General features: G+C 35.6%; 1 protein-coding gene across 1 annotated transcript; it reads right to left on the minus strand.

The window, feature by feature from the left end:
- Positions 1-321: 321 nt before the first annotated feature.
- LOC106177656 (receptor-type tyrosine-protein phosphatase kappa) lies at positions 322-11,403 on the minus strand. Its single transcript, XM_086995226.1, has 19 exons — positions 11,191-11,403; positions 10,944-11,004; positions 10,697-10,784; positions 10,332-10,414; positions 9,958-10,118; positions 9,704-9,791; positions 9,406-9,482; positions 9,178-9,214; positions 8,904-9,001; positions 8,432-8,551; positions 8,104-8,261; positions 7,611-7,746; positions 7,142-7,291; positions 4,661-4,831; positions 4,181-4,315; positions 3,564-3,692; positions 3,117-3,274; positions 2,824-2,959; positions 322-2,592 (listed from the first exon to the last, which is right to left on the minus strand). The coding sequence occupies exons 3-19, from the start codon at positions 10,699-10,701 to the stop codon at positions 2,515-2,517; spliced, it is 1,920 nt and encodes a 639-aa protein (XP_086851352.1). The 5' UTR covers positions 10,702-10,784; positions 10,944-11,004; positions 11,191-11,403; the 3' UTR covers positions 322-2,514.
- Positions 11,404-11,646: the final 243 nt, after the last annotated feature.

Genomic DNA, 11,646 nt, shown 5'->3' on the forward strand with positions numbered 1-11,646 from the left:
AAAGATGAATCCAAAATATGAGGCACTCTGCTTATCATTATTTCTTGAAATATTATCGGAAAAATACAGATCTGTGCGAATTTTCATATTAATTATCTTCGACATTTACATGTACAAGAAAAACTTTCGTTGTTTGACAGATATTTTTAAAAAATTGCTAATACACGTAGCGCGTTTGTGATGGTAACCTTTCACCATAGGATCGGCTGTTATTTAACGAAACAAAAAGTAAACATTTAATTAAAGGTCACAGTCACATAGAAAATCTGCCAAGAGAAAACCTGCCATGAACATCATGTAGTCAAAACAAAAAAAGACAAGTGAGATGTAGAGGAATTTAGTCTAGTCAGTATGACAAAATCGTAAAAGATACAGCTACAATCATTTGATGTCCACATCAACATCATCACAAAACCAATTCGTGCAATTAAACACAAGTATGTTATGATTATTTGATTGTCAACGGATAATGATATGCCGACCACTGTGCTAAATACACTGTACGTCTGTGGAGAGAAATGCTTCTTCGCCGATGAAGTCTTATCCTATTTGCCCAGTTTTTGGAATATCAGGCCTTGGTTTCGTAAAGCATACGTACACATATACATGTACAAGTGTCAGCCTTCGTTTTTCATAGAATGCATATCCATGACACCTAAATGTGAGCTATGAAAAGTAACGCATGGCTTAAGAATGTTGTTCTTTTGAGTGAGATGACATGTTTATCATTATGTGTCATGCAGGGAACGAATCATCTCTTTGAGGCTAGTTTTCTTCATCTATGGAGAAGTTGTCTGCCATTGTATTGTGAGTGTAAATGATTGTGCTTATGACTGCGCTTGTTGAGATAGAAATGTGGCGGCTCACTTGAGTTGCCATGCTAGGCTTCTTTCGGCTGTAACATTTATATGTATTTTTTATAAAATGTTATTGTGGAGATTAAAGTGTAAAATAAATGACAAGAAAACAGATATATTGTACATCATTAATAATGCGTTTCTCGAACTACCGATAATGATAATATATCGCAGGCAAAATAAATATTGAACAAATAGTGGCCAGAGTTACGGAAGCGTGTAAGGGTCACAACACCACACACGAACGTCACAACAACACACACGAAACTCACAACACTACACACAAAACTCACAACACCACCCGAACAGTACAACTACATGTAACTATAATTATATTCTGGATAAATGTTTTTAACGTATCTACAGGTACATGTATGTATCCACCTGGGTGGATGAAAAAAAAGGCAATATAAATGTAATTTTAAATGAGTATGCTATTAACCAATTACAAGGTGTATGAATACTCCTAGCTTAGTTAGGACGATTGTACCAAGTTACTATTACTACTACTCAATACAAAAAATATATTGTCACACACGTTTTTTAACAGTCAAACACCCTGTCTGTGAAAATACAATTAGAGAGCTCTCTTATATAAGTTTTATGCCATCTACATACATGTACCAATACCATTATACAAACAGACATATCGACTCACTACTCCAAATTCTGAAATAAACGACACATGGTAAAATGACTCCCTTCAACCCAGGATTACAATTTGTATTCCAAGCATAAAGCATTCTCAAATATTGGTTTAATACTCTAAAGTTGGCTATTATGAAAATTAAAATGGTTTACCTAAAAAAATGACCGTCCATACAACCAGGAAGTCTTTCGTCGTTCAACGTCTACAGTATATCGTCTAATAAAACAGCCCCTCAGAGGGTTTGGTAAATATCAATTTTTTTCTTTCTTTCTTTTCTTTTTTTAGCTATATCCCAAACACGTACCTTAATTTTGCCAAAATTAATACCGCACAAATGAACAATTGTTACTAAATAATATAAATATTATACATGTTGTATCCTACAGACAGTCGGCACCACAAATGTACAGATGATATATTATGAAAGTGTCATCATGTCTACACGTCATTTACATGGCGGAAATCTATACCTAATGACCCGAACACCAAGTATATATGTCGACAACAGGATATAGTACTTGTGCTTGTATTATGTTGAGTATACTAAGTACAGTGTAGCTATATCAAATAAAGCAGTAAAATTATTATCTATCAAAATACAAGAAATGTAAATGGGGCATATCCTGAATATATAATATGCATGAAATGATAAAGTCATTGTCCATCACTACCCATTCTGTCCAGTTTATAAACAAGAGGGACGTCCCGTTTGGGGCATGATAGGAAATATCCTGAATATATGATATGCATGAAATAATAAAGGCATTGTCCATCACTACCCACTTTGTCCAGTTTATAAACAAGAGGGAAGTCCCGTTTAGGGCATGATCGATGGTTGGATGATTGAGACGTTGCAATGACCAAAATTATCAGAATCTTCCGGCGTATGAACACTGTTTGTACAGTAACATTTTAGCGTGCAAACATACATGCACTGAGTAGGCCCTATACATGTTTGATATATAAACGTAAATTATATGTGCAAAGCGTTTCTTATGCTGGTATCCGTTATATCTGAAAGTTGGCGTAGGTGTCAAATCTTCTGGCGTACTCTTCAACTGCAGTATAGCAAAATTTATACTGGGCCTGAAAAGACAGAAAAGAAAAATGTACCTGATAAATGAATAATAAAAGAATAAGTACATAATGTCATTAATATAATAATTGATAACTGTGTGAAACACCCTGCAACCATGAGTCATCTGAAAAATTTGACCTCATCCCGTAACACATTATCATTAAAACACTGCAACTGAATTAGGTTCGCTTATGAACATAACTTTAATGGATTCTAAGGATTTAAGGCTATTCTCGTACCAAACTGTCTATGAACTGTGGTCTGTTGATTCGCACGGCTTTGACTGTGTGAAACACGTCCACCTGTTGTTCCACTTTCATCTTCTCTAATATTCTGGACACGGCACAGAAAACGCCGCTCTGGTGGGCTCCGTTCCTAAAATGAAAATAAATGTCTTCTTACAGATGAGAAAGATACATGAAGGTATGTTTAAAAAGCAAAACATTGTGGAAAAAACAATTGAAATGTATAATTATTTATCATTTTACCAATGAATCAACTGATTTAAATTTCATTTTCAATTAAGTCTTACATGCAGTGCACAGTTATGGTTGTGTTTCCACTCTGCTGTTGCCAGTGTTGTACTTCATCTAATAGTTCTAAGAGCTCTTCTGTTGAGGACGGCGTGGGATCTGATGTCTTCCACCCTTGGAGCTGGAACTGGCGTATCTTGCGCGGCTCTTCTTTGGTCTATAATTACACAAATAAACAAGATGAAGCTAAGTGCATCTGTCCCTCTCTCTCCCTCTCTGACAGATTCCATGAAATCCTCCCACTAATTACTGCTGTACTGCATAGCAATCTAAGGGTCAGTCTCAAAGATAAGGGCCTATGTAATCACAGTCTTCTAAATACAATACAGTGATGATTTGATCCCCGTATCAGCTAAAACCTAAAGAACAACCATACATTACAAAATACAGAAATAAATATTTGTTTAAATGGGATGCATTAGCGCAAATATGCTCTGGTTACATACCCGCTTTCTATTTTTCAGCTCAAATTCCTTTACAATGCAAGAATCCCCACTCTTACATGTAGACACAAATTCCACTGTGAAAGGTCCATATGTCGCTGAGCCAGATTCAGGCCAGTACACAGCGGCTGTCTATAAAGATAAATAAGTAAATAAATAATAAAGCAATCTTATCTTGATCCTAGATGAAAAAAAATTAACGTCATATTTAGAAAATTAATGAATCATGAAATAAAATTGGTGGTTTACCATCGATGTTGTATATCTACAGTGTATTTATATATTTGCATTTTTTCGCTACCGATATATATATATATATATATATATATATATATATATATATATATAAGACTGAACCATTAATTCATAATTCTACTTAAAACAGACGGAAGTCTACAGCAACATCAAGTATATAATTAAAACGATGAATGGATAGTTTTATCTTCTGGATGCAGCCTATAGCAACATATTGGGAAAACGAAAATAATCTTGACGCCTTTCCATTACTATAACAAAATCACTTACATGGAACGAATGTTTTCATGCCTCAATTATAAGCCTCATATATTTTTATTGTATATACATAGGCCTATAAGTTAAAACTAATAGGTCAAGCATACCTTATCCATCTTGGTTCCTTCATTCATCATGACTACTGTAGCAGAATTGTGATCATACATCATTCTCCAGAAGTCCACCACAGTATCTGGTAAAGGCATCTGTGTCACGATGTAGGCATCACCCTGGCGGTAGCCCTGGAGTGAACAAGACGCGATGTTGAATAAAACAGATCTAAATCACCGGGGTAATAAACTTATACATGTGTCAACACTCAACTGTGGTTAATAGTAACTTTAATGTTTATTTTTCTCTAAAAAAGGAAATTTCTGCTCACCTACAGTTTATTCCATGGAGAAAGAAGAAATACCATTCATTAAGTCCTTACAAAACCCATTTTGTTCATCGTTCGTACTTATTATGAATTTGATTTCAAGAGTCTTGTCCTTCCTTATAAGTAAATAATAAAGTCTCCTTTAAACTAGTATCGTCAATAAACGTTATACAAATATGACGGATAGTAATGTCATGTGCTGGCTTACATCTATGAAGACAGCATTGATGTAGTCAGTGCCGCCATCTACCGGCGTGGAGAGATATGGTCTGCATCCGTTTGCTGGGGTAATGTTCCTGACACGGTTTTTGTTCACATTGGCTGGATCCAATGCTGCTTTGTTTGTGTCATCAGATCCAACAAACATGTATTGAAGAACCTTAAGACAAACCATAAAATCCCATATAGGGGAGACCGGGGCTTTATGAAAAAGTAACTACTAGGTAAAAAATTTGGTCACATACTCTTGTAAAGTGACCGTAGCCTACAACGCTAAGGAAGTATCGGACGTTAAAAAGTTTTACTTAAGCGGTGAGTCCAAATAAACGATTTTTGCACCTAAAAGTAATTTTGTTTATCAGAATTAAAAATCTGTTTTCAAAGGCTTTTGATCGAATATAATATATGTATAGGGCATCAAACTGAAGCTCATTGTTTCAAGTTTCACTGAGATATATCATCGTTGCTCATTCTAGCATCATAAATGGTTGCCATCCTTTAAAATAAAAAAGGTGCACCCGGGGCTAGTTGGCCCCCTAGACTCGGGGCAAGTTGGACCCTCATATTACCCACAATCCTTTGCGCGCAACGCTGTTTGAAATAAACAAGTTGGTGAAATTGACAAAGCTTGCCGGTGTTTACCGTCTGATTGATTTCATTAAATTTGCTCTCTGGTGTCTTTTCAAAAATTTATATTAGAAATGTTCTGTTGATTGTATGTATTAGAAAGTAAATCCATTGAACTTTCCTTAGAAAAACATTTATTTTGCCTTAATTCATTTTAAGGGGATTCCCTTTGTATTTATAGTGTTATATGTGGTCCCAAGGGGATTTTCCACCCCTCCCTAGCTAGAGATCATTGTTGAAACAAACTCAATGGTCTAAAACTGAATTTGTTACTTTCTTTTAAAACGAAAATTTATTATTCGTTTTCATTCATTAAAAACCTGCTTTATACCATTTTTAATTTATTCTTAATTAAAACAAAACAAATTTTATTGATAGATATTTTGGTTCTTGTAACACGTACCCCCCCCCCCCCCCCTACAACGTGACGTACGGAAACCTCAATAAATCTGCCTCATTTGAACTATTTATTCATCAAAGACTCTAAAAAATCAATTTAATAAATTAAAAATGTATAAAAATGTATTTCAAGGCGTTTACATGGGATATATACTTCATTTTTGTATAGGGGGGCCAACTTGCCCCGACCCTGGGGCCAACTTGCCCCGTGGCGGGGCAAGTTGGCCCCATTGACGTCAACTGCGTCTTTTGTCAAATTGTGAGCCATCTGGCATTATATTTGAAAAATAATGACGTTGCATACGTAGCTTAGTTCATGGGGCTTACTTTGAAACCGATCTTGTTACTCTAACCTATTCCTAGTTGGCTCTACAAGGCGAAAAGTGTCTAACTGGGCCAACTAGCCCCGGTCTCCCCTAGATCAAAACACACTAGCACTCTTGCAGATCATTATATCAAGGAGTTATAACATCTGTTATAACTCCTTGATTATATATATATACATGTACAGTGTATATAGCATGAAAAACATTTTGGTTCATAAATTCATGGCGCCATCGTAAAAATGTGTTTGCAAAATGTGTATCAAATACTACAATGGGCGACGTCATACAAACTTATGCACCAGTAAAGGAACAGATTGAATAGAATTGAAAACAAAATTAAAATCTGTGAAATTTTAATTCTTTAAAGCAATAATAACTCTTCCTTTGAGATTCAAAATTCCGCATGAAATACATTGTAAACAACGCATGGAAATATATTCTATTGTATTTTACCACTAAAACGGCCGTTATTGTAGTAAAAACTAAAATCTGTGCTTGTCAATAGGGCTTTCGATGCTTTTCTTCCCGGTCATCAAGGCATTCGTTGCTAATGACGTAATGGTGTCACGCGGATTCTCGCGTTCATTCGAGACCAAAATAACATATGGTGCCAAACGCATTAATGCAGACGCAGACGTAAGTTGCGTGTTTTTGTACAGTGCGTCGGATAACGAAAAGCCCAGAATGGCACACATTGTGGATATTAATGTATTTTTAACAAAAAGACGAATATATCTCATGAATCTTATGTAGTGTTGTTGTTGTCTGCTTTTCCCGCGGTTTTAAGTAGGTCAACAGTGACTATGCGATGTCAGAGTCAGTTAAAATCTCTTAAGAGATTTTAACAAAAACCGTACGTTTAGGAAAAAAACCCTGGATTAACTTTGAATGCAGGAATGGGGTCGCTGACCATTGGTAAGTACGGGGAAATTGCCGTTTACTCCAGGAAAATCCAATTTTTGGCCAAAATGAAGAGTTATTATGACTTTAAGCAACTTTGATAATATCATTTGTTCTTTGCTCGCTCATATTTTTTATTATTTTCAATTTTAATCACTTTAAGGTCATGAAGATCATGGCCTTTAACAGAGAAATTAATTTTTTATATATACACTCACAGCAAACTCTCCCTCTAACTTTGACAGGCCGGATTTACTGTCCACCTGATCAAGTCGATGTAGATATGGTTGTAATTCCTGTACAGGGATTGTCGTAGTTCCACAGTACAGTTCCTCTAACATGACGTCGTGGACGAAGTAGTATTGCTCCTAAATTTGAAAATTTTATCATTTTAACATAAAAATACAGAAAAACTTGTTCTTAATTTTTCCAGCAAGCTATCTTTTCAATAGGAATGTTCTAATTTCTAAAATTTATGACTTTAAAAATACAGTATCTGTAAAATTTGAAATTTTTCCCATTGAAAAGATAGAGTAAATACTGTATGTGCAGGTTGATAAACAGCTTAGCAGATTTTGTTAATTACGCAGGCATTTTTAATGAGTGAGTACAAAATACTTTGTACTGAAATTTAAAAAATCATTCTGATAAAAGTTAGAGTGACATTATGATTCAATGTAAACTAGCCTCAGTTTGTATCATCATCGGACGTGAACCTCTCATCTGTTGAACAAGGTTGAATATATTGATCTTTCCTTCAGCCTCGGCTTGGTCTAACAGGTAGTCCAGGGCGATGAAAGTTCCAGTTCTACCAACACCAGCACTATTGGAGAAATTAAGCAATGGTAAAATACAGCTATAATTTTTTAACATTTTTAGTGTAAATAGAACTTAAACTGTATTATGGAAATGATACGAACAGCAATTCTAAAAGTAAACACGTGTTTAGTAATAAAGAACTTAAAAATTATAGGATTTTTACTGACAATATTCATACTTCTAAGTATAGCCATGTTGATATCAAGGGTAATAGCTGGTTTAAAACAATGTTATTAGAACACTTCAATTAAATAAACAGGAAAACAAGTTAGAGGTTCTTCATCACTCACACTTGGCAGACGGTCCTTATATGAAATAGTTAGAAGAAATTTTACGTTCAAACACAAAATACTCTCCCCACCTGCAATGGACTATGGTGGGACCCCGACCTTCCACCTTTCTCTGAAAACCTTTGACCTCCTCTCGGAAGCGCACCAACGCTGAGGCGTCTACGGGCACTCCGTGGTCAGGCCAGCCGGTGAAATGAAATTGTCTTACCGTCTTTGTGGGGGAATTGGACTAAAACAAATTATAGGTATCTAATAATTGGTTTATTACATCAAATTACCATCGACTTGTTTTATGTAGAGTCCTGTAAATTATTGAAGCTGAGAAGAATTAGATATTTCGCTAGATAACAAATGTGGATTTAGTTTTATTTTCTAGAGATTGAATATTTGCTGACCTACCACAGACATAAGCAGCGTCCGCACAGTGAAATCAGGGTGAGTTTCTTTTTTCTTCAAAGTCACAGATACTATGCCGAAGCGTTCACTGCCTTTATCAGGCCAATATTTAGCACATTTCGCCTAGAAACGAAAATAATGCATAATGCAGAAATCTTTTGTTAACCAATACTACATGTATGTACAGCTAGAAAAAAGCACTCAGAGACAACTCGGTTCTCATTACTATTAATTATTTAACTATTAATCTAAGTATTATTGAGATAGAGGCAAGTCCCGTGTGAGATAATATATTGCCACCTTAGCGATATATGCCAGAACACCAGGGAGGGCATCAGGGTGCGGTGTTCATGGTACAAGAGGGTGGCAGTGTATAATATGGAGACAAAAAGACAAAAAAAAAAAAAACTCCTTGGCGGAGGCAAACATAATATAATTGCAAACAAGCGTTAATCCATCAAGAGATTGAAAATACCTTGCCATTTTCTGCCAAGTTCGTCACCATTACAATCAGGGGTGAATGTTCCTGCCAAACCATTCGCCAGAAGTCGTTCACTGTGTTTGGTTTCGGACCTTATGAATTTAAGCAAACATTTAATTATTTAATTTTGATTACAATGAGGCAGTCACATTATGACATGAATGATGGCATTTGCAACAACAGAAAAAAATTAAAAGACTCTTTATAAGAATACTGAACAATATCAACAATTAACGCCAAGAAATGATATAAACTTAAAAGCACCTACCTTGAGCGGCAATAAATGCTTTACTCTTCTTGTAGCTCTGTAACAGAAAATAATATAAAAGAAAACATAAAATATACCACTGAAATATATCCCTTGATATTTAAATTAGAAAAACAATAGATACAAGTACCAGTACATGTATTTCGATTAAAGATCAGGAACAAAATAGGTATTTTTTTTTCTACAAACAGAACCATTTTAGCTGCAAAAGCACATCTATTCACTTACGTCGATATAGTTAGCATTGATGTAATCGGAATGAGGATCATCCGGGAGTGGAGTCAGTACGATTCGAGAGTGGTCATCTATAACAGCAAGTAAAAGAGACAGTATCATTGACTTATTATAGAATTAAATATTTTACACAATTATAACTGTAAGATTCTGCAAAATATTACTATTGTGAATGATTAGAAGAAAGCACTGTAGTGTTTGAATTTCAGCTACGTATTAATTATTAACAACAAATGATATGCCTAATAATTTTTTTGTAAATATTCAAAATAAGTGCGTTTGGTCTACTTACAGGCCATGATGTTTTTAAATCTATTCTTCGTGTGATTTTCCGGCTTCTGACCCACTGTACATTTCGCAGTGAATACTGTAGGGAATTTCTACAGAATAAGGCAAATGTTTGCATAAACCAACGGGGATAGCTATTACAATACATATCGAGTATCTTGTGGAAAAATTTTACAGTTCATATTGGCTGGGATACCATTTACCCAAGTGTAAACGGCTTTTATAGGATTGAAGAAGTAGAAATAAGCAGTATCCTACCTCATATTCCGCTTTCAATGTATCCCTACTTTTAGTCTTCATTATTGCGAAGATTTCGCCTACAGGTATATCGGTGCCCTGCTCCACGTTGCCGTACAAAGGCTCTAGGAAACTGTCCATATATGGATTTTCCGACAGCGGGCGTTCTGAAGGTTCGCTATCTGTGGTAAGATTATAAAAGAAAATTAATAAATGCAGATAATGACAAACTTTCGGAGGTTTCCAAAGCTTACCCATGTAAATATCTAGTGTGATCGCTTGAATGGCTCCTAAACCAGATATGTGCTACATGTATATCGATTATAAGGCCTGACTTGATCCTACTAAGAACATACATTTTGTGATCTTACTTCTACGCTCTCAAGAGGCTTTACCTTTAACGCGTTTCTCCAGCTCCATAAATGACATTCTTGGTTCAGGCGCACTATCTGGATTTTTCCTTCCCAGTCTCTGCCTTCTAACGAATGTATTGAATATTGAGTTGATGCAGGCGGCAATTATATGCATTGATCTACCAACAGTTTCAATGATTTAAAAAAGTTATAAATTTGCAGTGAGTGCGTAGATATTAACGCGCCGTCGTTCATCAGTTTTTCAGAAAATACCATTTTTAATATTTAGTTTTATTTATTTAATTTAATGACAAAAATATCAGTTATCACACAGACTTATCCGGGGTCCCACATAGTCTACATGTAGTTGAATTGTGGACAATCCGTTTTATACAATACATATTTACCTCATATATACCCAGACTGCTATAGCCAAACCTGCCACCACCAATACAGCTGCAACAACTCCTCCAACAGCACCAGCGGTGTCTGGATCTAGATAGAATGTGTCCATGGTCTTATTTCTCTATGTCCTTTACATTTATATTTTCATTAAGATACTGCTTATGGATAATAAATTTATTAATTCACTTACGCCTATTTTGTTGGCATTATTGTATGTTAAATGTTTATTAAAGAACATTTTATATTTACTTTTGTCGTCTTGCTGTGGTATAAAGCCCTTCACTACAGCAACATAGAATTGGGCCGTGATCTTCAGATGGAAAAGACAGAATATTAGAAATTACTACCTTTTCAATATAGTTTGCAAATAATGTAATATCATCTTAACAAAGGAAATGTATGCGGCTTCAACTAGAGTTCTACATGTACCGTGCATACTACAAATAGACAGTAGGAAATATTCTAACAGATGCTACCCCACTTAAAAAGTACGTACCCCATCTACTGTCTGTACTGGACCAAAATATATATTGTAAGATTTCCCTTCCTCCAGCGGCCGGTTATAATACCCTCCATATGTTTTATTATCCCCAACAGTAAACGGGTTTCCAAGGTCACCAGCACCCAGTTCAGCCGCCACACACAGCAACTGCTCTGTGTCTGGCACAGACTGACACGGGACAAGTCTTTGGATCTTGGCGTCGTTTAGGTCTGAAGCCCGTCGGCGACGTCTCTCTTTAATTTCTTTCTCCACTACAATCCTGGCGTTAAAAATCATTTCATAAACACTACATACATGTACACGTGTACTGGTGTGTGTGTGTGTGTGTCTGTGTGTCTGTGTGTGTTCACACATGAAATATGTATTTTGCCTAATGGTACTTGGGAGGTCTTATTGAATGCGAATTGCATGGTTATAACAGCCATCATCTCTTTATGTTAATGCATAATT

The sequence above is a fragment of the Lingula anatina genome, chromosome 1 (assembly GCF_051362555.1).
Source record: "Lingula anatina isolate TDL-2025a chromosome 1, LinAna3.0, whole genome shotgun sequence".
In the NCBI taxonomy this organism is placed as follows: Eukaryota; Metazoa; Brachiopoda; class Lingulata; order Lingulida; family Lingulidae; genus Lingula; species Lingula anatina.

What these genes read in the sequence shown, in the direction of transcription:
- LOC106177656 (XM_086995226.1), bottom strand. An exon ending in CATTGAAAGCGGAATATGAG is followed by an intron (nt 9,792 to 9,957) that starts GTAGGATACTGC and finishes CTTATTCTGTAG; the next exon opens with AAATTCCCTACAGTATTCAC. An exon ending in ATTTAAAAACATCATGGCCT is followed by an intron (nt 9,483 to 9,703) that starts GTAAGTAGACCA and finishes TTGCTGTTATAG; the next exon opens with ATGACCACTCTCGAATCGTA.